This window comes from Hippopotamus amphibius, chromosome 6 (assembly GCF_030028045.1).
Source record: "Hippopotamus amphibius kiboko isolate mHipAmp2 chromosome 6, mHipAmp2.hap2, whole genome shotgun sequence".
In the NCBI taxonomy this organism is placed as follows: domain Eukaryota; kingdom Metazoa; phylum Chordata; class Mammalia; order Artiodactyla; family Hippopotamidae; genus Hippopotamus; species Hippopotamus amphibius.
Window position 1 is genome coordinate 117,985,479 of NC_080191.1, and position 23,749 is coordinate 118,009,227.

General features: G+C 37.5%; 1 protein-coding gene across 1 annotated transcript; it reads right to left on the reverse strand.

The window, feature by feature from the left end:
* Positions 1 to 8,485: 8,485 nt before the first annotated feature.
* On the reverse strand, positions 8,486 to 12,311 carry LOC130854948 (SRA stem-loop-interacting RNA-binding protein, mitochondrial-like). The gene is made up of 3 exons (XM_057737783.1): positions 12,109 to 12,311; positions 11,533 to 11,641; positions 8,486 to 8,817 (listed from the first exon to the last, which is right to left on the reverse strand). Exons 1-3 carry the CDS (start codon positions 12,309 to 12,311, stop codon positions 8,494 to 8,496), a joined length of 636 nt encoding a protein of 211 aa, XP_057593766.1. The 3' UTR covers positions 8,486 to 8,493.
* Between the last annotated feature and the right edge of the window lie 11,438 nt (positions 12,312 to 23,749).

The window sequence follows — 23,749 nt, forward strand, 5'->3', positions numbered from 1 at the left end:
GTAGGCCAGTGTCACAGGAGACAGTTTAAGTCAGAGAGACCAAGAAACCAGAACAGTTGCTGTGGATGCACTGGCAAGGTGGACATTAGAGAATGGCCATAGCCCTGGTAGCATCTGTCCCCAGTGCCCCAGAGAAGGGGAGTAAAGGTGATACAACCACATCTATTCTTTATTTGCCTGTGGAGCGAAGTGTGGGCCAGGTCTGAGTCAATGATGAGGGTTAGAGAGTCTCTATGCTTAGAGCTTCAGCATTATTGTATAAAACCACATTGTAACATAGAGGACTGTGAGACAGGAGCCAGAAGAGAGAGGCAAGCAACATTCTAGACAATAAGGGGATGCTTTTACAAGAAGAGTGAAAACTAGCTTCTGGTTGGGTAGATAACTCTGGGACTTATAACTAGAGGATCTGGTAGGGATCCTGCCTTTTTATGATGTGTTCTCTCACCACGTGTGCCAAAGTTCCTTGAACATGGAGATAGACTAAATATCACATAAGCAGAGGCATTTTCTAAAAGGACTACAGAAGTCACAGTGCAGATTTCCTGCCAAGATAGTCTACTGAGCTTATATAAGAGAATCCCTGCCACCATTCCAAATACAGACATACAGATAAAAATTTTTGTTACAAATAAACTTTAAAATACATAGCCAGGTTTAAAATAAAGAAAGAAAGAAAAAATTTTACAAATCTTAAATAAGAAGAATATGGGAGTTCATGCTCACTTTTGGGTCTGGGTTTGAGCCTTCAAAGGGAATAAAGTTTAAAACAGAAGCCTTAGGAAAGAGCTGTCCTGTGGTTGAATAGAAACACTCTTTACATGATTCCAGGAATGAGCCCTAAGCAGGTTGCCACTAAGAAGGATGGCCCACAATGGCTCCCTAATGCATCACCTAATTTTTCATTCATAACCAAAGCCCACTAGACCAATGAGGAAAACAACAGCATGCATGAAAGAGGACAATGTTTAACAAATCAAACAACTGGCCCCAGAGGAAGTAGACACAATTCAGAAAGCAGTAAAGAACTTAAAGAAACAGTCCCAATGAATTTTTTAGAGAGATTTGAGAAGGTGCTGTAGCTGCAAAGTAAGTTTATGCTGCAATGTTGAAGAAACAACTAGAAAACAGGAAAGAAATCTGGGAAATTAAAAATATAATGGCCAAAATTAAAAGTGCGACAGAACAACTAGAAGAAAAAGAAATCTCCTGCAAAGTAGAACAAAAAGACAGACACTGAAAACATAAGGGAAAAGTCAAAAGACACTGTTTTTATAATTTGTATTATATGGTATCTGACAGATACAAAAGAATACATGTAACATAGATATAAGTTATGGTAATCAAATTAACACCAGTGGGCCCACCACCACCCAACTCAAGAGTCAGAGCATCACCAATGGCTTACTCCCTCCCTGGTCCCATCTCCTGCCTCCCAACCAGAGGTAAATGTAATTGTGAATTTTGTGTTATGACCTCATTTTTGAAATTTCATTTTGTGCACATATAAATGTATCCTTAAACAATAGTTTTTCTTGTTTTTGAACCTAATAAAAACGGCATCATACTGACAGATTGATAGAGAAGGATAGATAGACATAAGGCTAAGTCACTGTGCTTTGAGAGGCAGTAAAGCACAGTGACTAAAGGTCAGAGTGCCATTTCACACCACCTCTACCACTACCAAGTGAGGTGAACTTACACAAGTCATATACCTCTTAAAGCCTTGGTTTCCTCACCTGCAAAATGAAGATAATAATATCTCCTTCAAAGGGTTGTTATGAGGACTGAATGAAGGAATACACATACAATGCTTAGAATGAGCCTGGCACAGACTAACTGCTACATGGATATTAACCATTATCACTATTGTTTTGTACTTTGCTTTCTGTGACTTTTTTTTCCACTCGATTTTATGTTTCTAAGATTTATCAATTTTGTTGCATGTAGTTGTCATTATTTTCTTCTACTGCATAATATCATAAGAATATCCTGTATCTTACCTTTTCATTCTATTAATCTACATTTGGGTTGTTTCACTTTTTTTGCTATTAAAATCTATGATGCTATAAGCATTCTTATACCTGTTTCCTGGTGTATGGATGCAAAAGTTTCTCTAGAACATACATTCATATGCCTAGGAGTGGAACTGCTGGGCATATAAGAATGTGCATCTTCACATGATAAGACCAAATCACCAAATTATCTTTCAAGGTGATAAACACTTTACAGATGTAAAACTTTCCATTGAGTTCAACCTCTTGGTATTGTTAGGCTTCCTAATTTTTTCCTCTTCAATGTGAGTAAAATGATACTTCACTATCTTAATTTGTATTTCTGTGCTTTTGAATGAGGTTGAGAATCTTTCAACATATTCACCAATTATGTTTCCAATTTTATAAAACTCTGCTTATATGATTTGCTCATTTTTCTATTGGGTTTTGGCTTACTAATCTTATTGATTTGTAAGAGTTCTTTATATATTCTAGAAAATGACACTTTGTCAATAATATGCTGTGTGAATGTCTTTTCCAAGTTTGGGGCTAATCTTTTCACTTTATTAATGGTGTGTTTTGATGAACAGAGGCTCTCATATTTAAAACAATCAACTTTACCAATTTGTTATTTAGCATTTTCTCTATCTTGAGGTAAAAATGTTATCTCCTACATTTCTGATAAAAGTTTTAAAGTTTTGCCATCTCCTCTAAGTCTAATCCATCAGGAACTTTAAAACATATATATATATGTTATATATATATGTGTGTGTGTGTATATATATATATGGAGAGAGAGAGAAAGAGAGATAATTCCATTTTTTCCAAATTCCTAATATATATCTCAACATTATTTATCAAATAACTCTCCTCTCTCTATTGATTTGCAATATGAGTGTATTAGATTCTTAGGGTCATAAGAATTACCACAAACTTAGTGGCTTAAAACAACAGAAATGTATTCTCTCACAGTTTTGGGAGCTCAAAGTTCGAAATCAAGGTGTCAGGAGCGTTGGTTCCTTCTGGAGGCTCTAAGGGAGAAATCATCCTTTCCCTCCCTCCTAACTTCTGCTGGTCGCCTGCAATCCTTCATGTTCCTTGGCTTGTAGATGCATCATTCCAATTTCTGCCTCCATCGTCACATCACCCTCTTCTCTGTGCCTGTGTCCTCTCTTCTTGTAAGGACACTGGTATTGGATTCAGGGCTCAGGATGATTTCATCTCCAGATCCTTAACTAATTACATCTGCAAATTACTTATTTCCTAGTAAGGTCACATTCTGAGGTCAATGAGTTAATATCAAGTTTCCATACATGAAGTGTCTAGTTCTTGGCTCTTAGTTCTGTTCCATTCATCCGTTTTTCTATCCTTGAACCAATACCACATTGTCTTAATTTCAGATGTTTTAATTATTTTATGATAATTATTGATATTTGAAAGGCAAGTCCACCCTCTTTAACTTCTTTTTCTTGAGTGTATTGGCTACTCTTGGGACTTTGCTCATCTATATAAATTTAAGCATCAACTTGTCAACTTTCTTTTTAAAATCCTGTTGGGATTTATATTGAAATTGCACTCAATCTATGGAAAACTGACATCTCTACATTATTGGATCCTCTCTGATATGATGTATGTCTCTCTTTGTTTCAGCTTCCTTTAATGTCTTTCAATAAAGTATTATATTTACCCCATATAGTTCTTTTACATCTTTTTTTAGAAAGCTTTTATTTGGAATAATTTTAGATTCTCAGGAAAATAACAAAGATAACACAAAAGGCCTGGGTTTATCCCCCATATAGTTTCCCCTAATGTTAATATCTTACATAAATCTTTTGTTAGATTTATTCCTGGGTAATTTATCTATTGTGCTGCTATTCTAAATGGTGAAACATAGAATATTAAATCAGGTGGTTCAGCAACCAAATAATAAATTTCTCCAAAAATGAAAACAAACAAACAAAAGAGAGGAGGAAATTACTGAAAAATAAAATTCTAAACGCTGAAGAGACAAAAATCTTTAAATTGTAAGAGCCCACTCAGTGCTGAGTAAGATGAACAAAAAATAGAATCTCACCTAGACACTTCCTTGTGAAATTCAGAATGCCAAAGGAAAGAGAAGATCTTAAAAGCTGTGTAAGATTGTTTGCTGTAAAATGTGTTATCCTGGAGAGCAGCTTCTACATCTAACTCACAGTCTCTGTGTTGAGTTTTTCCTTCTGAAAATATGATCTCCTTTTATGCCCTCAGTAGTTCTGAAGTGTTCTCATGTAGGTCTTGCATATTTCTGCTAAGTTTATTCCTAGGTGGTTTATATTTGTGTTGCTATTATAAATTGAATTATTTTTTCTCATATTTTCTGGCTACCACTGGTGTAGGAAAGCTATTGGTTTCTACTTCCACTTATCCTTATGTTGGTCACATATTCAACTGGCATTATTTCAATAGGTTTTTAGTTGACTCTGTAGTATTTTCCTGTTAGGTAATTACATAACCTGCAAACTATGATAATTTTGTCTTTCTTTGCTCTCTTGTTGCTTTTTCTTTTCCTATTACTCTGGCTGGAACATTCAAAAACTTTTGAATAATAGCAATAATAGTAAGTATCCTTGTCATTTTCTACTGCACTCTTAAGATAACAAGTCCTTTTTTGTTTCAGAGGGTTTCTATCATCTTATAGAAGAAACAGATGCTGAAGTTTACCATGCTTGTGTTAACTGAGATGATCTACTTATCTGCTTCAATCTTTTAATTTGATGAATTAAAAAAAATATTCCACCTATTGAATAATCTTTATGTTCCTGGTATAAATTCTACTTAGTTCAGGAGTGCTATCAACTGGATTATGTTCTCCTCAAGTTCCTATGTTGAAGCACTAATCTCCAGTGTGATGGCATTTGGACATGGGGCCTTTGGGAGCTGATTAGCTGTAGATGAGATCATGAGAGTAGGTCTCTTGTTGGTATTAGTGCCCTTATAAGCAGAAAGACCACAGAGCTTGCTTTCTTTTTCTCCTTGCCATGTGAGGACACATCAAGGTGGTAGCTGTCTATAAGACAGGAAGGGAGCTCTCATCAGAAACAGACCATGCAGGCATCTTAATCGTGGATTTCGAGCTTCTAGAACAGTTAGAGAATAAATTTTTCTCGTTTAAGCTACCCAACTTATGGTGTTCTGTTATGACAGCCTCAGAACTCCTGCTGCCTGACTGCCTTGAGTTGGGACATCAGTCTTTTCCTGCCATTTGGATTCTCTTGGGTCTTGAGTCTGCTAGCTTTCAGACTGGAAATTACACCATTGATTCTTGGGACTTCAGACTCAGATTGGAACTACACTTTCCAGCTTTCCTGTGTCTTCAGATTGCTGACAGCAGTTCCTGGGACTTGTCAACCTCCATGATTGCATGAGCCAATCCCTTTTGATAAATCTGTGTGTGTGTGTGTGTGTGTGTGTGTGTGTGTGTGTGTGTGTGTGTGTGTCTATCCTATTGGTTCTGTTTCTCTGGGGAATCCTAACTAATACAAGGTGTATTGCCCTTTTAATACATTCCTGAGTGTATCTGCCAGTGGTTTATTTATACACTGTTAACTGCTGTTGTTCTGTAGTTTTTGTATTTATGTATACCACTTTTAACATTATGTTTTGGCACTGGTTTCCTGTTAACCTTGTAAAATTAATTGGAAATTTCACCCTTTTTTCTTTGCTTGGAGCAATTTAAATAGCAAAGAAAGTTGTATATGTTTCTTGCAAGTGTGCTGAAATTTTCTTTAAAAATCATCTGAGCCTAGCATGCTTATTATGAATAATTCTGTGACAATTTTTTTCCTTTTTCCCTTTTTTTTATTTGGCCACACCTCATGGCTTGAGGGATCTTAGTTCCCTAACCAGGGATTGAATCCAGGACACAGCAGTGAAGCAGTGAAAGTGTTGAGTCCTAACCACTGGACCGCCAGGGAATTCCCTGTGATAATTTTTAACAGTATTATTATTATTATATCTTCCATAGTTATTTTTCCATTCAGGTTTTCACCTTTTTTGAGTCAATTTTAATATTTTTTTTTCTTTCTCCAGAAAATCATCCATTTTATCCAGAATGTTTATTAGGATCAAGTTGTACATGGTGATTTCTTAAAAAATTTTTGATCTCATCTTTTTACATGATGATATTCCCTAACATTGTGTATTTTATGAATTCTTTTTTTCTCTCTACCACACTTATCACCAAGTTTGGATATCTGTTAAATTTGTATAACTGGTTGAGTTTATACAAACTAGTATTTTGAATAAAACTAAGTTCTGCCCCTTTCCTTAATGGTTGTCTTTTTTAATTTCTCACTAATTTTTGCCCTCATTTTTCTTCTCTTTATTTTTTACAATTAATTTTCAGCCCTTTCTCTAATTTCTAGAATTGAAAACTGATATTCTTTTCAAACTTTCTCAAGTTCTAAAACATTTATAGTTCTATTTAGGCCTGTGGATTTGCCTTAAGTTAACATTTGGCCATGTCCCACAGGTTTAATTTGTAATGTTCTCATGGTTGTTCACTCCTAAATAGACTAATCTGTACAGAACTAACTTTAGAAAAGTTTAGAAAAACTTTAGAAAATTATTTTTAAAATCCTAAGGTAAGAAAATTAAGGTATTATGGATACCTGTTTGGAAGGGGGATGAGGGTCAAGAGTTGGGAGATGGGGCAGGGAGAAAGGGAGAAAAGAATACAAATCACTGTCCCAATTTGTGCTGTCCATGAATGTTTGGTGATGGGTAAATGTTCTGCTCATACTTGAGATCTTGATTTTGAATCATATGGCAACACTTCTTTTCAGGCTGGTTTGAGAATCTTCAGTCTAATCCTTTCCTGTTGCTTTCTTATTTGAAGGGTATAGAAAATTCTTGGGTCACAAACTCTCTCTCAAAACTTTTTAGATACTGCTCTGCTATTTAGTATGAAATTGATGAAAATCCCAATGATAATAGGATTTTATTTTCATATTTATATTTTTTTCTGACTATATATTAAAGGGTAGATTTTTATTCTTGTAATTTTAAAATTTCACCAGAACATTTGAATTTTGACTATGAGAAAGACTTCAAATTGTTGTTCCCTTTTTATAAACACAATGTTGTCTCTAATCTCATTGTAATTTAAAATAAAAATTTTCTGATGTTCATTCCAATATCTTGGTACAAGTCCATATCAAATTGTACTTCTGCTCTGGTCCCCTTTTTATGTGATGATAGGTCTTTCCATAACTCTGGTGACATTTTGTCTGCCCATTCTCATAAAGAAGAGGTTTATGTTTGTCCAATATTATGAGCGCAAATGGGCTCTGTCAGTTTCAAAGGAATCTGTTTCTATTATTTTAGTCTCAGACATTGTGAACATTTTTATTTTCTAGAGTTTCATTGTAATATTTGAAGGAATAGATAGCCACAAAATGTGTGGTGAGAGCTGTTCTCCAGGGGTTTCTTTTCCATGTGGTGTGGAGTAGCCAACCAGAGACTAGTGGATGTTGTTTCTCCTTCTCCAGGTGGCATGACTGCAGTACTCAGGACTCTACTGGCTCCTTCAGAAATCAGCTGGCATTCCTTCAATGCCATACATGCCAGCTGCTGGCTAGGGATGCATCCCATGGTCAGTAGCTTATAAAATGTCCTCATTTATGAAATATTTCATGAGTACCCACGATGTAGAATTTACTGGCTAGACACTGAGATACAGCAGTGATTAATAGAGTAGAGGAGACAGATATTAAGCAAGTAATTATTCAATTCATTTAAAAAAATAAATGTATTTTAAATTCTGGAGCTTATATGAGAGTTCCAGACTGAAGACATAAATATGGGAATCATTAAGTCACAGGGTAATTAAGTTTATGGGAGTGGATGCTATTGCTTAATTAGAAAGTATAAAATGAAAATATGAGGGGCTAAGACCAAGATTTAAGGAATCCTAGTATTTAAAAGTCTGGTAGAGAAGGATAAATTAGAAATTAAGTAGAACTGGTCAGAAAAGTAGGAGAAAACTTTTAATGTATATTTCAACTAAATAGAATGCCTGAGTTAGACACTGTTATTTGCTTTCTCAATACCTGTTCCCTGCTTATTCCTTGCTGAGCCAAGGTCAGCTTGGTTTGGGGCAGCCATGTTCCCAGTCCCAAGCGAGATACTCACTTTCTCAATCTCACTTGTATGTAGGAGTGGCCATGTAACACAGTTCTGCCCCATGACAGTGAAGTATTCTATAGGTTTTTTGGAAAGCTTTTGTATTCTGATTTTTAAAAAGAAGGAAAGGGGTTTCAGATGCTGCTGGTGCTGCTCTTTGCCTCCCTTCTTCCGGCCTTGAAGACAGACTAGCTCTCCAGATCTTCAGCAACCACCTTGCTATCATGAGGTACTATGCGTGGAAATAAAGTCAACTCACTAAAACTAGGAAGGTTCAGATACATTCTCAGTGGGATTTTTTTTTCCAGTTTTGTTTATTTAATTGACAGTGATGGCCTCAAAAATCTTTCTCTTCATCAGATGTTTGATACCCTTGCAAAGTTTTGGGTTTTTGAGCTTGAACATGGAGCTTTACTCCACCAATAACATGATTTTCTTGTTGTAGTGCATTGTGAAGTTCTTCTGAAGAAAATTGAATCCAGCCCATACCTCTGTGAAAGCCAGTCTCTTTAACAGTGCACTTTCGTACAAGGCCAAATTGTGCAAAGTGTTCTCTCAGCTCACTCGAGGTCGCAGTCCAGGGGATTTTTCTGACAAACGCAACTGGGCGGGCGATATTCGTTTGCAGTGCCATTGCGGCCCTCGCTGCCGAAGCCGCCAACTTTCAATGGGACTTTTAACATCACAACAAATGTCAACACCCACCCACCTCCAGATTTATTGTTAGATGAGATCAAAGTTATTTTTGGTTTAGCCCACTGTAGTGAACTTTTCTATACTTGCAATTGAACACATTTCTAATTAATAAAATCTCCATCTTAAATATAAGCTTTAAATGGTTTCTCCACTATAAATATAATGGTAGTTGATTTGGAAAAGTAGAAAAAATAAAGTCTATATAATTCTGAAATACTTTTTCTATTTTTGCCTAGTTCATAATAAAAAATAAAAGAATAGCACAAAAGAAAACAAAACAAAACAAAAACAATCCTCCTGTTTTCATCTGCTCTTCCTTGATAATGAAAAGGAATTTTTTGTTTGTTTTGCTCCCAAATGTTCAAAACTTAGTCTCTTTTCAATAATCAAATTTGCATTGCCCATAGAGGCTGGACCCAAGGAACAGTTTTCTGACAAGAAAGGTAAATGGAGAGGCTGCATCTGAGGAAAGAACAGTGACTCCACCTTAGAGGTAGCAGAAATTGCACATGGCTGACTAGAGACTTGAACTTTTGGTAGAAACAACATGGAAAGTCTATGGCTTTCTGATCAGACACATCAGACCAAGGACATTTAAAGTCAAAATTATTAATCTGTGATCCTTCCCCCAAAACTACTCTCTGACCTGTCCTCTAAGACTTGCCCTAAAAATATATTACTGCAATCACTACTATTCAAGATTAAGGATATTATTTGACCTTTCTCTTCATTTTTGAAGTTCTTACTTTCATGAAGGTTTTACCCTCTTGTAGGCACTATGCTGACATCAAGGACACAATGTCAAGTAAGACATGAGCAATAATTTACAAATCAGTGATAGAAAAAATAGTTAAATGAAAATAAACCTGAAAGTTATATAGAACATAAGTCCTGCCCCTAAAGATCTTCCTGGAGAAAACAGACAAAAGAAATCAATAATTATAGTTTAATATGACAAATAATATGACAGAGGTCTGTGTGCACTTGAGCAGTGGTTCTCAAATTTTGCCTCCCATCTGAATCAAGTAGAGGTTTTTTTAAAGTGCCAGTGCCCAAGACGCACTAATAAGAATCTCTAGGGCCAGGATACAGGCATTAGTATACAGGCTTTTTTTTTTCTTTTAACTTTTTAGATGATCTCAATATGCACCCAATTTTGAGTGCAATCCCAGCAAAATCAGGAACAAGATTAAGAGGTATTCTTGCAACATTATTATTTAAAATTAATATAAAATTTATGTCCAATGCAATAAGATATGAATATTGGACACTATTTAGAGCTAATACCAATGTCAACTATAAAAGCCAAGAGAACTAATGAACTATTAAAATTAGTACGATGGTGCCCTGGAACTCAAGCCTGCCTCCAAGTGGGTTGGCACCAGCCCAGGGACCCTCAGCTGGCCAACAGCCACCACACCAAGCAAGTTATGGCAGCTGACTGGGCTGAAGCCAGCCCCATCTACCAGTGCACCCACTGAAGTTGGCCCCACCACAGCAGAAGGGCCCCTGCAGCCCATAGAGTATACAGCGCTGGTGACCAGAGGAGAACGTGCCCCACAGAACATCTCTTACATAAGTCTACTTCTCCAAGATTGAGAAGCATAACTGACCCACCTAATACATAGAAATAAAAGCAGAGAATTGGGCAAAATGAGGAGACAGAGGAATATGTCAAAACCCCAGAAGAAGAACTAAGCAAAATGTAGATAAGCAATCTACCTGATAAAGAGTTCAAGGTAATGATCGTAAAGATATTTAACAAACTCCGGGGAAAATGGATGAACACAGTGAGAAGTTTAACAAAGGGTTGGAAAATATGAAGAAGAACAAAAGGCTGAAGAATACAATAACTGAAATAAAATTAGTATCGCAGCTTACCTACATAGTCAAATACAAGAATTGGAGAAATTGGAACCTTCATACACTGCTAGTGGGAATGTAAAATGGTACAGCTGGCTTTGGAAAACAGTCTGTCATTTCTTCAATGGTTAAACATAGAGTTACCATACAATCCAACAATTCTATTCATAGACATATACCCAAAAGCAATGAAAACTTAAGTCCATACAAAAACTTGTACGTGAATATTTACAGCAGCATGATTCATAATAGCCAAAAAGTAGAAACAACACAAATGTCTACTAACTGATGAATGGATAAACAAAATGTGGTATGTTAGTATAATAGAATATTCTTTAGCAATAAAAAGGAGTGAAGTACTGATACATGTACAGCATGGATGAACTTTGAAAACATTATGCTAAGTAGAATAAACCAGTGACAAAAGATCATATATTGTTTGATTCTATTTATATTAAATGTCCTGAACAAGCAAATCTATAGAGACAGAAAATAGATGAGTGGTTACCTAGGGCTGAGGGCAATGGTTGGGATCAGAGAAAGATGGCCAAGAGGTGTGGGGTTTCCTTTTAGGGTAACGGAAATCTTCCAAAATTCATTGTGGTGATGAATGCACAGTTCTGTGAATACACTAAAAAGCCGCTGAATTGTATGCTTCAAATGGGTGAATATTAATTATATCTCAATAAAGCTGATCAAAAAGAATAAATATCTCAAAAGCAATAGCTTTCTGGTATAATGTGATAAGTATTATAATGAATTAAAGCTATATTTTGCATATAGTTCTTCCAACAAAGAACTTTAAATAAAAGTTTGCCTGGACTAACAAAATGTAAAGAAACATGGCGCTGCTTGGTTGAAGCAGGCGTGAGGACACCAGCGCCCAGCCTGCTTGCGCCTGCCCTGTCCCTTCCTCCAAGGGACTCCTAAGAACAATAGGGCTCCATGGAGTATGATTTAAAACCCATTGCTTTTTAAAATATAATGGAAATCTTTTTTTTACAGCCACAACAAAAAATAAATAACTATAAGCAACCTATGTAAGAGCTGTGTAACAAACTCTGAATCATTTCACTAACAGATACAAAGAAAGGCCTGAATAACAAACTTCTTGTATTTTGACATTGTTTACAAGAGACAGGATTTTGGAGAACAAACTTTCTTAAATTCAAAGCTTTTGCTACTTTTTTTTTTTGGCCCTAAATATGAAATTTTAGAAGAAAAAAAGGGCGCACTACCCTCGCAGACCTCAAATGTAACTGCAGAGGCAATTTTGAGTAACTGTAAGGACATGACAAACATGGGATCCCCCAGTGAAGAGAGGCAGTCTTAAGAAGGCCTTACGCCACCCCTCCTTATCCTACGAGGCCAAGGGGCCTACAGACCCTCCAACCTGTGCATCCGTATCCCATCCACACCTCTCTCCCCTCCAAACAGCTGCCCTTTGCCCCAGGCCCACTGGTGAGGAAATTTACTCTCTGAAGTGGCCATTTCAGGTTCTAGAAGCTGGTTTGGACCATCTGAGTGGTGTAATCCAGTGTCCCAGTACCTGAAATGTGGTCTAGAAAGAGGGATGGGCTCTGAGTGCACATGCATCCTTGGTTCTGAAGACTCCTTACCCCTCTAAGAGGGGACGCAGGGAAGTAGCCATGTTGTTCCATTCTTAGGGCAATACTGCAGACTGCAATTTTGCCTCTAGAAAATACATAATTCACATTAACATATGAAATGTTTTTAGAAGTTCTCAGTAAGGAAACTTGTTTAACTTTATTTCTCCAAATGTTTACTAATTTATACCACCCGAGTTCCCTTTTTACATACAAAGTATTAACATCACATCAAATATACTTAGAAAATACTAATGTTGAGAAAAACATATGGTCAAAAGCACCTATGCACCCAATCACAATTTAATGATGTTAAGTAGTGGCTCATGGAAAAGACCAGAAAGAACTTGACTTGTTTTATTATTAAACTTCTTCCCTGCTTATTTGTCTTTGAGAACAAATATGTTGGGATTTCAGGGATAACTTACATCCCAGAAATGTTTCTGTAGCACTATCTTGCAATCCACAGCCTGACCCACATTAATAGCTAGAACAGTAAATAAACATCGTATAATATCTATGAGTAATAAATACTGAAAGTTTCACAAGGTGGCCAGAATAAGGCTGAGGGATAAAACACCACATATCCTGGTTAGATTTTTATTTTTTAAATCATTGGGGAGCTTAGAAATCATTAATAAAAAAAATTAGACGAAGAGTTCTGGCTCCAGGTAAAATGAAGTAGGTATACTCTTCCTGTCTATCTCTGTGAAGATCAGAAAACCTTAACAGAAAGCATGGGGCAGGTATTTGTGGGATCTGAAAACTAGTAAGTAATAGGCAGATTGAGGAAGAAGACTCAAAGCACCAGCAAGCCAGCAGTAAGTTTTACTGTTTTCCTTTTTTTTTCTTTCAGGCTGAGCTCAAAATAGCCCAAAACCTAGAAGTGGGTACCAGGGCACAGACAGAAAGCTTTGGGAAAATCCCTTTATCTCTAGCTCAAAGAACAGGATAGGGAACTCCTAAAACTCAGAGAGTTTTAGGAGTTCTTCTCTTCTGTGTTCTTTTGTGCCCCACCCACCAACCTATTTCATAGTGGCAGCAGCAGTGGCATCAAGGGGACTTCAAAATACTGAAAATTCTGAGACTGACCTTCCTCTTTAATTAGAAGAGATTCCCCAAGGGAGTAAGAAAATGCCCAACACTTTTCCTCTCCCTATCGTCCCACCATCTGGCTTGAGATGTGGCATCATCACTGGAAGTGAACATCTGAGCAAGGTAATAAAGCTGCAGCCTTCTGCCCAGAGGATCAAAAAGGGAGAGCCTTGAGAAAACAGAAAGTACCAGGGAGATCACAGAGACAGAGAGAAGAGCTCAGAAAATTGACTTAAAGCTGTTTACGAAACCCTGGGCTTACCCATGAGGGATGCATGCTCTGATTTGACCCCAAACAACACACCTAGACTTTAATGACTGAATTACAGGATAGATCACCACCCAGACCACAGACTGGCCACTGAATAACATACATGCAAGACAGATATAAAAGCATAATACACTTTGTAAATTGAACTGGCATTGGAATCCACAGAAGGCAGATCTGAAGTTGTGGCCTCAAGTGCCTGCTAAGACAAAATTTCAACATTCTCCATATAATTTAAACAAAATGCTGAATCTGAAAACATGATATTAAAATGTTCAGGATACACAAGAAGAACAAGGAAAATCTTAACTCACATGGCAAAAAGAAAATCACAAAACCAATGTCAGATGGCACAGAGGCTGGAATTATCTGACCATGACTGTTATAAAAAAGTGCCGCCATTCCTTAAGAAAATGTTTATAAACAACTTGCTCATTCCTAGTGGTGACAGAGGGAGTTCCCTGGTGGTCCAGTGGTTAGGACTCAGCACTTCCCCTAGTGATGACAGAGGAGCCTTCAGACTTTGAACACATCAATTGGACCAACCCAGGGACCAGGTCAAGAACACCAGGTCTCAGTAAGGGTCTCTGGCTTGGCCTACACCTTCTGAGCTTTCCTTATAATGGGCATGAAGCAATGGTGATTCCCCAGGTCTGGCCAGTCCAGGTGCTAGGTAATCTAAACAATGTTAACTAATGAAGTAAGTTGCTCAGGAATAAATGATGGGATCCATGTGCCATACCACACTGTATGTATATATGTATGTATGTATGTATGTATGTATGTATGTATGTGAGTGTATAGCTACTGGTATGTTTCTTATTGCAGCTACAGCAAATTACTGTAAAATTTGTGGCTTAAAACAACACAAATTTATTATCTTACAGTTCGAGGGGTCAGAATTCTTAAATGAGTCTCACTGGGCTAAAATCAAGGTGTCAGCAGGCCTGTATTCCTTCTGGAGAGTCTAATGGAGAATCCATTACCTTACCTTTTCCAGTCTCGAGAGACCACCTGCATTCCTTAGCTTGTGGTCCCTTCCTCCATCTGCAAAACCAGTATCATGGCATTTTCAAATCCCTCTCTGACCCTGACACTGACTTTCCTGTCTCCCTCTTTCACTTATAAGGGACCCTTTGATTACATTAGGTCCATCCAAATAAGCAAGGATAATCTCCCCATCTCAAGATCAGCTGATTACCAATTTTAAATTCCATTTGCAACCTTAATTCTCTCTTGCCAATCACAAGTTCTGGGGAGTAGGATGTGAATATATTTGAGGAACTACTATTCTGTCTATTACTGAGTCTAAGTTCACTCTGCATGCCACCCGACAGCCCAATGAATCGGAGACAAAGTGTTGAGGCAAAGAATACGAGTTTATTTGGAAAGCCGGCAGACCGAGAAGATGGCAGACTAGTGTCTGTCAAAAAACCATCTTGCCTGAGTTAGAATTCAGTCTTATTTTATACTAAAAAGGGAAGGGGGTGTTGTTGGTTGTTGTAGACTTCTTGGTGCCAGAATCCTTTGTTCCTGCAACTGTCCATGTACATCAGGTCACATGCTCCTGCAAACCTCCAACAAGACAAATGTTATTCTCTGTTCTGCAACTTTATATGAATAGAAAAGTGTTACACCTCAAAAGTCAGAGGCTTGAGAATGGCCTATCCTATATATTTCAGGTTATAAAACAACATTATAAACTTGTAGCAAAAGCAATAGAATACAAAGGTTCATGTAAAACAAACAGATCTAACATGGAGTGCGATTTAGCTCTTCCCTGTAACACGTCTACCACACTACTAATGAGATTATTTCAGTGAATTTGCTTCACAGTTACTTAACTGTTTTTAAGACCTCCCCAAAATCTGTGCATTTCTCTTCAGGTGCCCTGGGAGCTTACATTTGTTGTGTTTCCCCAACCACACCCCCAACCACTCAAAGGCAGTGGTTCTCAAAGTGTGGTGTCCAAATCAGTACCAGCATCATATCACCTGGGAATTTGTTATCAATGCAGAATCTCAGCCCTACCCCAGACCTACAGATTCGGAAACTTGGCGGGGGGGTGGGGGGGGGGGTGGGCACGGGGCTGGGCAGGGCTAGCAATCTATTGCATGTTTTAACAAGCTCTCCAGGTGATTCTGATGGACATACATTTTTCAGAACCACTGGCCTTGGAACTATTAAGTCTAGAGGCTTCTTACATTGCATCTAAAATATAACTCTAAAATACATTGCTTTCAAGCCAGCATTGCTTTTAATATCTACTGTGCTAACAAGTTCTGCCATTGTGAAAACTCTTTTCTATTATCCAGGAAGAAACAGAACAAAACACAGCACACACACCATGAAGAAAAATTCACCAAAATATTAAGTTTGTTTGTTTTTCTGGGTGGTAGAACAATTGATGTTTTTCTTCCCCCACTAGACTTTTCTATATTTCAAAATATTTTATAATAAACATATTATTTTAGAGTGGATAAGAAATAGATCACAAAATGGAAGGAACAATTTGTAGTTGGTCAAGTAGGAACAAGAAACACATAACCAAAAATCCTCTTCAGCTAATTCAAGTAATCAGGACAAACAGTAATAATAATTTGGTCGATCCTTTCTCTTTCAGTCCCTGAAGAGTCTCAGTTCTTTATTTGATCACTGTGTGCCCTAGCAATGGTCTTAATGGGTCAGTATAGAGCAGAACGAGTCATTTTAGAAGAGGAGAAACATCTAGAGATCCTTAGAGGAAAGAAGCCATACCTCCCAGATGCATCCAGACTTCGATGACCGCGCCAAGGCACCCACCATCACCCTTTCTCAGCACTCTGATAAGCTCAGGACCAACAACCTCCCCTGGGTCCCACTCACAATCTAGCAACGCGTTGCACCCCCACCCCAGATTTTTTTTTTCCAAAGCAGACAATGTGGTATTGTGATTAGATATAAACTGAAAGTGTATTTTCTGCCCTTCAGTAATTACACTGCCTTATGGTAGCATTATTCAGTGTGAAGCCTTATTATGCTGCAGAATGAAATTCTGTATAATTTTCTTCTCCTCCAGTGCACAAATGGAAATCATATTTTGGTCTGAGTTGGGAAGAAAGGCTCAGTTATCACTTGTGAGCGTGGTGTTATTTTCCCCAGAATTAAAAAATCCATCTGGGTGTCCGACCTCGCTCACCCCGCTGCCTCTCCATTCAGCCTTTTGTATGCAGATGAACCTTATCAATTTCCACCGCCTCAAAAGCCCGCACCCAGCTTGGTGCCTCCCCCTGGTCCGCGCGGCTTTAATGGAAATGCATGAGGCTTTTTTTTTCTTTGATGTCTCTGCAATATACGCATGTGGATAAAAACCTGTGCTTTTATTTAGGGAGAGGCGGAGGGGGGTTCAAATCAAAGTTAAAGTCCACCCTATCGCGCCTCGCTGGCGATTAGCGGAGGAGAGAAAGGCACAGCAAATCCAACACAGACGCTGTGAAACTGGGGTTATTCAGGTTATTGACTAACAAATAAAGGGGCATGGGATGTCACATTTGTATTCTAAGGGTTTTCATCCCGCCGCAGGCCTCATCAACAACTTAGTGGAGTGCTACTAACTCCCGTGTGTTAACACGCGGGCCCCGGGGGCTCCGTGTGATTAATGCGTTAATTGCAGCTCCCTCAGGCCCAGCGCTGGTTGTATCAGTAATTCACTTAAAGCCAGTTGGCCCCTGAGTGTTTCTACAGTCAGGTGTAAACAACGCGCAAATAACACCACTCAACCGTTTGCCAGATCCGGTTGCTGTTTCCCAGCCTGTTAGCAACTTCCAATGAATGATTCATCCGCCGGTGACAAAGCGGAGCTCTGGGGATTGTCTGAAACCCTGAAACCTCCAGGACGACAGGAGTAGATCAAAACAGCCTGGCTTTCACCAGACCTGGAGACTCACGTGCCTCTCGGAAATGCAGCTTGGCCAGCGCAGGTCTACACGGTACAAAGTAAACCACCGTTGTTTCGAAGAAATGCCTAGGAAATTTAGGCAGCAGCCCTCCTTACTCGCCCAGGTAAATCATTCAGGAAGAGAACATCAAACAGAAACAGATTTTCTTTGGCTCTAAGTATCCCACCAACTCATTACATTTGTGACAGTCTGATTCTGGTTGACAGAGATTGTAAACTGTAACCTAATGATGCAGTTTAGGTGAACCTTGAGTTCAGAGTGAAGAAGGAGATCGCCTTTCCTAAACTAGCCAGAACTGGGCTGTGTGAACCTGAGCGAGCAGCTTAGCGGCTTGACTCTGAGAATGAAATAGTAATACTCATTTTGTTTGCCTAACAGGATTGTTATAAGGATTTTAAAGTAATGATTAAAAAAAGAGAAAGAAAGGCTTGTAAGTTTTCAAAACCTACCAATAATGTAAGCACGAATTAAATGAGGAATTAAGGCTCTTACTGATTAATATGATAAAATAACTTATCTTTGATTTGTAGCACCTTTAATTTCACAGAGTAGTCATACATGTGGGTATGTATAGTGAGGAATTTCAAGCGTACAGAACTGGCAAAACAAATATTTACCCACTTTTTAAGATCAGAATAATCAGGTTTAAGGAAAGAAGTAGGAACCACAGGGTTAAACTGTCTACTCCCAACTGGCCTCATCCAGCTTCTGCTTGAATAAGAAAAACTGTTTTGAAAATAAACAGCGAGATCCATTTTATCTTTGGCTCTCTCTAATTTGAAAACAATTTCCCCAAGGGGAGCTGTCATGTCTCTCCTTACTGTCCCCACTCATCCTTCCTAGCTCTGCTCTTTGGGAGCCCAGAAAAATCTTTCTCCAGGTTAGGGGGACTCTTGACCCCACAAATGAAAGAATCATTGTCTCGCAGAGGGTTCTAGAAATCAGACTTTAGATTAGTGATCAATAAAAATCATTGTACTCCACCCCCCTTTTTTTCTTTTTAAAATTTAAAAGTAAACACATTTATGGTTAAAATGAAAAAAAAAGTTCTGAAGAACACTAGCCACAAGTAATATTCCCAACTACCCCACCCCACCCAATATTCCATGTCCACTGCCCAAAAGTAATCTCTACTAACAGTTTCTTGAGTAGCCAGTCTGACAATTTAAGTGCAATTTACAAATTTACAAGGATATACACACACACAAAGTTGCATAATATCAGGCACTTTTTTTGCAATATTTTTGCTGAACTGTATCTCAGACATCTGAGCATAATAGTGCATGTAATACACCAAAGTGTGTACTGGAAAAGTAGTTGTAACAGAATTTTGTGTCTAAATTCAGATATAAGCCAAAGTTTCTTCTTGCCCTACAGTACAATTTTTAAAAAATTTTTATAACATGTCATTTGCAGAATTTAAAAACACAGGCATACAAAACCATTTTACAAGGTTGCAAATATACTAGAGTACTGACCCATGACAAGGGCTGGGGAGGGGACAGGATGCAGGCAGCAGAGTTGAAGAGCAAAGGGAAAAATGAAAGTGAGAACAAATGACAAATTGCATGGGCCAGTGGGAGTGTGCTGTGAACTGAATAATAGTTATTTGGTATTGGGGTTGCTAGTCCGATAAAACAATCAGGTGGCTTCTCACAATATCTCTTTTTTCTTCCCATTGTTTTGGAATAATTTCTATAACATTAAAATTGTCTGTTCCTTGAAAGTTTGTAAGACTAATCCTTAACATTGTCTGGACCTGGTGCCCTTTTTTTTTTTTTTTTTTTTTGGGGGGGGGTACACCAAGTTCAATCATCTGTTTTTATAGACATATCCCCGTATTCCCTCCCTTCCTTGACTCTCCCCCCTCGAGTCCCCCCCACCCTCCCTGCCCCAGTCCTCTAAGGCATCTTCCATCCTCGAGTTGGGCTCCCTTTGTTATACAACAACTTCCCACTGACTATTTTACAGTTGGTAGTATATATATGTCTGTGCTACTCTCTCGCTTCGTCTCAGTTTCCCCTTCCTGGTGCCCTTTTAATAGGTAATTGTTTTATTACTCTTCAAAGCATTCTATGATTATTGTTATAGTCAGATTTTCTATTTTCTAAGCAAATCTTTATGATTTATATTTTCCCAAGCATTTTTAATTTTGTCTACAGTATTTTTAATTTATTGGTATAAAGTTGTGCTTTATAATTTTATTTTCTGTATATCTGTAGCCATATCCCCTTTTAAATTTACGTTGTTTACTTTACCTTCTCTCTGTGTTCCTTAATTAGGCAGAAGGAAAATTATTTTTCTTTCTCTACAGGATATGCTAAATATTTGTATATTTTAGTAATCTTATCAAAGAATCAGCTTCCATTTGTATTCATCTGCTCTATTTTTGATATTGTAACTTAATAAATTCTGCTTTTATTTTTACTAATTATTTTTGCTAATTTATTTGAGATCATTTTATTTTATTATTATTTTTCTAGCTTCTTAAACTGAAAGCTTAGTTAGTTGATTTTCATGTTTTTCGTGTTCTAGTAAATGCATGTAATACCACGCCTACTCCTCTGTCTCCACCCAATTCATAGACTTTTTTAGGTGTGTTCTTAATTTTGTGCATTTGCAGAATTGGTAATAATCGTTTTTTACTTCTTTTTCTGTTACAAAACTATTTAGAAGCATGATTTTTAATTTTCCTGGACAGAGCTTTCCTTTGGGTTTTTTTTTTTTTACGCTCTTTATTGGAATGTAATTGCTTTACACTTTTGTACCAGTTTTTGAGGCACACCAAAGTGAATCAGCTGTATTTATACATATATCCCCATATCCCCTCAATCCCACAACTCCCTCTCACCCTCCCTGTCCAGACCCTCTAAGGCATCACCCATCATCCAGTTGATCTCCCTTTGTTATACAGCAACTTCCCACTAGCTATTTTACAGTTGGTAGTGTATATATGTTTATGCTACTCTCTTACTTCGTCCCAGCTTCCCCTTCGCCCCCTGCTCCCCCAACCCTGTGTCCTCTAATCCATCCTCTGCATCTGCATCCTTATTCTTGCCCTGTCACTGGGTTCATCAGTACCATTTTTTTTTTTAAGATTCTGTATATATGAGTTAGCATACAGTATTTGTTTTTCTCTTTCTGGCTTAGTTCACTCTGTATGACAGACCCTAGGTCTATCCACCTCATTACATATAGCTCCATTTCATTCCTTTTTATGGCTGAGGAATATTCCATTGTATATATATGCCACATCTTTTTTATCCATTCATCTGTCGATGGGCATTTAGGTTGCTTCCATGTCCTGGCTATTGTAAATAGTGCTGCAATGAACATTATGGTATATGTTTCTTTTTGGATTATGGTTTTCTCTGGGTATATGCCCAGTAGTGGGATTACTGGGTCATACAGTAGTTCCATTTTTAATTTTATAAGGAACCTCCAAACTGTTTTCCATAGTAGCTGTACCAAGTTACATTCCCACCAACAGTGCAGGAGAGTTCCCTTTTCTCCACACCCTCTCCAACATTTATTGTTTCTAGATTTTTCAGTTATGGCCATTCTGACTGGTATGAGGTGATACCTCATTGTGGCTTTGACTTGCATTTCTCTCATGATTAGTGATGTTGAGCATCTTTTCATGTGTTTGTTAGTCATCTGCATGTCTTCTTTGGAGAAATGTCTATTTAGGTCTCCCACCTATTTGTGGATTGGGTTATTTGCTTTTTTAATATTAAGCTGCATGAGCTGCTTATATATTTTGGAGATTAATCCTTTGTCCATTGCTTCATTGGCAAGTATTTTCTCCTGTTCTGAGGGTTGTCTTCTTGTCTTGTTTATGGTTTCTTTCTCTGTGCAAAAGCTTTTAAGTTTCATTAGGTCCCATTTGTTTATTCCTGGTTTTCTTTCCATGATTCTAGGAGGTGGGTCAAAAAGGATCTTGCTTTGATGTATGTCATCGAGTGTTCTGCCTATGTTTTCCTCTAGGAGTTTTATAGTGTCTGGCCTTACATGTAGGTCTTTAATCCATTTGGAGTTTATTATTGTGTATGGTGTTAGGAAATATTCTAATTTCATTCTTTTACATGTGTCTGTCCAATTTTACCAGCACCACTTATTGAAGAGGCTGTCTTTTTTCCATTGTATAGTCATGCCTCCTTTGTCAAAGATAAGGTGCCCATATGTGCTGGGGTTTACCTCTGAATTCTCTATTCTGTTCCACTGATCTTCCTTTCTATTTTTGTGCCAGTAGCATACTGTCTTGATCACTGTGGCCTTGTAGTATAGTTTGAAGTCAGGAAGCCTAATTCCATCAACTCCATCTTTCCTTCTCAAGATTGCTTTGGCTATTCGGGGTCTTTTCCATACAAATCGTAAAATTTCTTGTTCTAGTTCTGTGAAAAATGCCATTGGTAATTTGATAGGGATCGTGTTGAATTTATAAATTGCTTTAGGTAGTATAGTCATTTTCACAATGTTGATTCTTCTAATCCAAGAACAGGGTATGTCTCTCCATCTGTTTGTGTTGTCTTTAATTTCTTTCATCAGTGTCTTATAGTTTTCTGCATACAGGTCTTTTGTCACCTTAAGCAGGTTTACTCTTAGGTATTTTATTCTTTTTGTTGCAATGGTAAATGGGAGAGTTTCCTTAATTTCTCTTTCTGCTTTTTCATTGTTAGTGTATAGGAATGCAAGAGATTTCTGTGCATTACTTTTCTATCCTGCTACTTTACTAAATTCATTGATTAGTGCTAGCAGTTTTCTGGTAGAATCTTTAGGGTTTTCTATGTATAATATCATGTCATCTGCAAAGAGTGACAATTTTACTTCTTCCTTTCCAAGTTGGATTCCTTTTATTTCATTTTCTTCTCATTGCTGTGGCTAAAGCTTCCAAAACTATGTTGAATAATAATGGTGAGAGTGGACACCTTTGTCTTGTTCCTGTTTTTAGAGGGAATGCTTTCAGTTTTTCACCATTTAGAATGATGTTCGCTGTTGGTTTCTCATATATGGCTTTGATTATGTTGAGGTAATTTCCTTCTATGCCCATTTTCTGGAGAGTTTTTATCATAAATGCATGTTGAATTTTGTCAAAAGCTTTTTCTGCGGCTATTGAGATTATCATATGGTTTTTATCCTTTGGTTTGTTGATATGATGTATCACATTGATTGATTTGCATATACTAAAGAATCCTTGCATCCCAGGGATAAACCCCACTTGATCATGGTGTATGATTTTTTTAATGTGCTGTTGGATTCTGTTAGCTAGTATTTTGTTGAGGATTTTTGCATCTATATTCATCAGTGATATTGGCCTGTCATTTTCTTTTTTTGTGACATCTTTGCCTGGTTTTGGTATCAGGGTGATGGTGGTCTTGTAGGAGGAGTTTGGGAGTGTTCCTCCTCCATCTTTATTTTGGAAGAGTTTGAGAAGGATAGGTGTTAGCTCTTCTCTAAATGTTTGATAGAATTTGCCTGTGAAGCCATCTGGCCCTGGCCTTTTGTTTGTTGGGAGATTTTTAACCACAGTCTCAATTTCCATACTTGTGATTGGTCTCTTCATATTTTCTATTTCTTCCTGGTTCAGTCTTGGAAGATTGTATTTTTCTAAGAATGTATCCATTTCTTCCAGGTTCTCCAATTTATTGGCACATAGTTGCTTGTAGTAGTCTCTCATGATCTTTTATGTATCTGTGGTATTGGTTGTTACTTCTCCTTTTTCTTTTCTAATTCTGTTGATTTGCATCTTCTCCCTTTCTTTTCTGATGAGTTTGGCTAATGGTTTATCAATTTTGTTTATCTTCTCAAAGAGCCAACTTTTACATTTATTGATCTTTGCTATTGTTTCCTTCATTTCTTTTTCATTTATTTTTGATCAGATCTTTATGATTTCTTTCCTTCTGCTCACTTTGGGGTTTCTTTGTTCTTCTTTCTCTAATTGTTTTAGGTGTACAGTTAGGTTGTTTATTTGATATTTTTCTTGTTTCTTGAGGTAGGACTGTATTGCTATAAATGTCCCTCTTAGAACTGCTTTTGCTGCATCCCATAGGTTTTGGGTTGTTGTGTTTTCATTGTCATTTGTTTCTAGATTTTTTTTTATTTCCTCTTTGATTTCTTTAGTGATTT

Bases quoted from the DNA above. Each gene is read 5' to 3' on its own strand.
- LOC130854948 (XM_057737783.1), bottom strand. From the start codon at position 12,311: ATGCATGTGCACTCAGAGCCCATCCCTCTTTCTAGACCACATTTCAGG. The intron at 11,642-12,108 runs GTTGGAGGGTCT...TATTGTTCTTAG, and splicing joins GATGGGATACGGATGCACAG to GAGTCCCTTGGAGGAAGGGA. The intron at 8,818-11,532 runs GCAAACTTTTAT...TCCCATTGAAAG, and splicing joins TTTACATTTTGTTAGTCCAG to TTGGCGGCTTCGGCAGCGAG.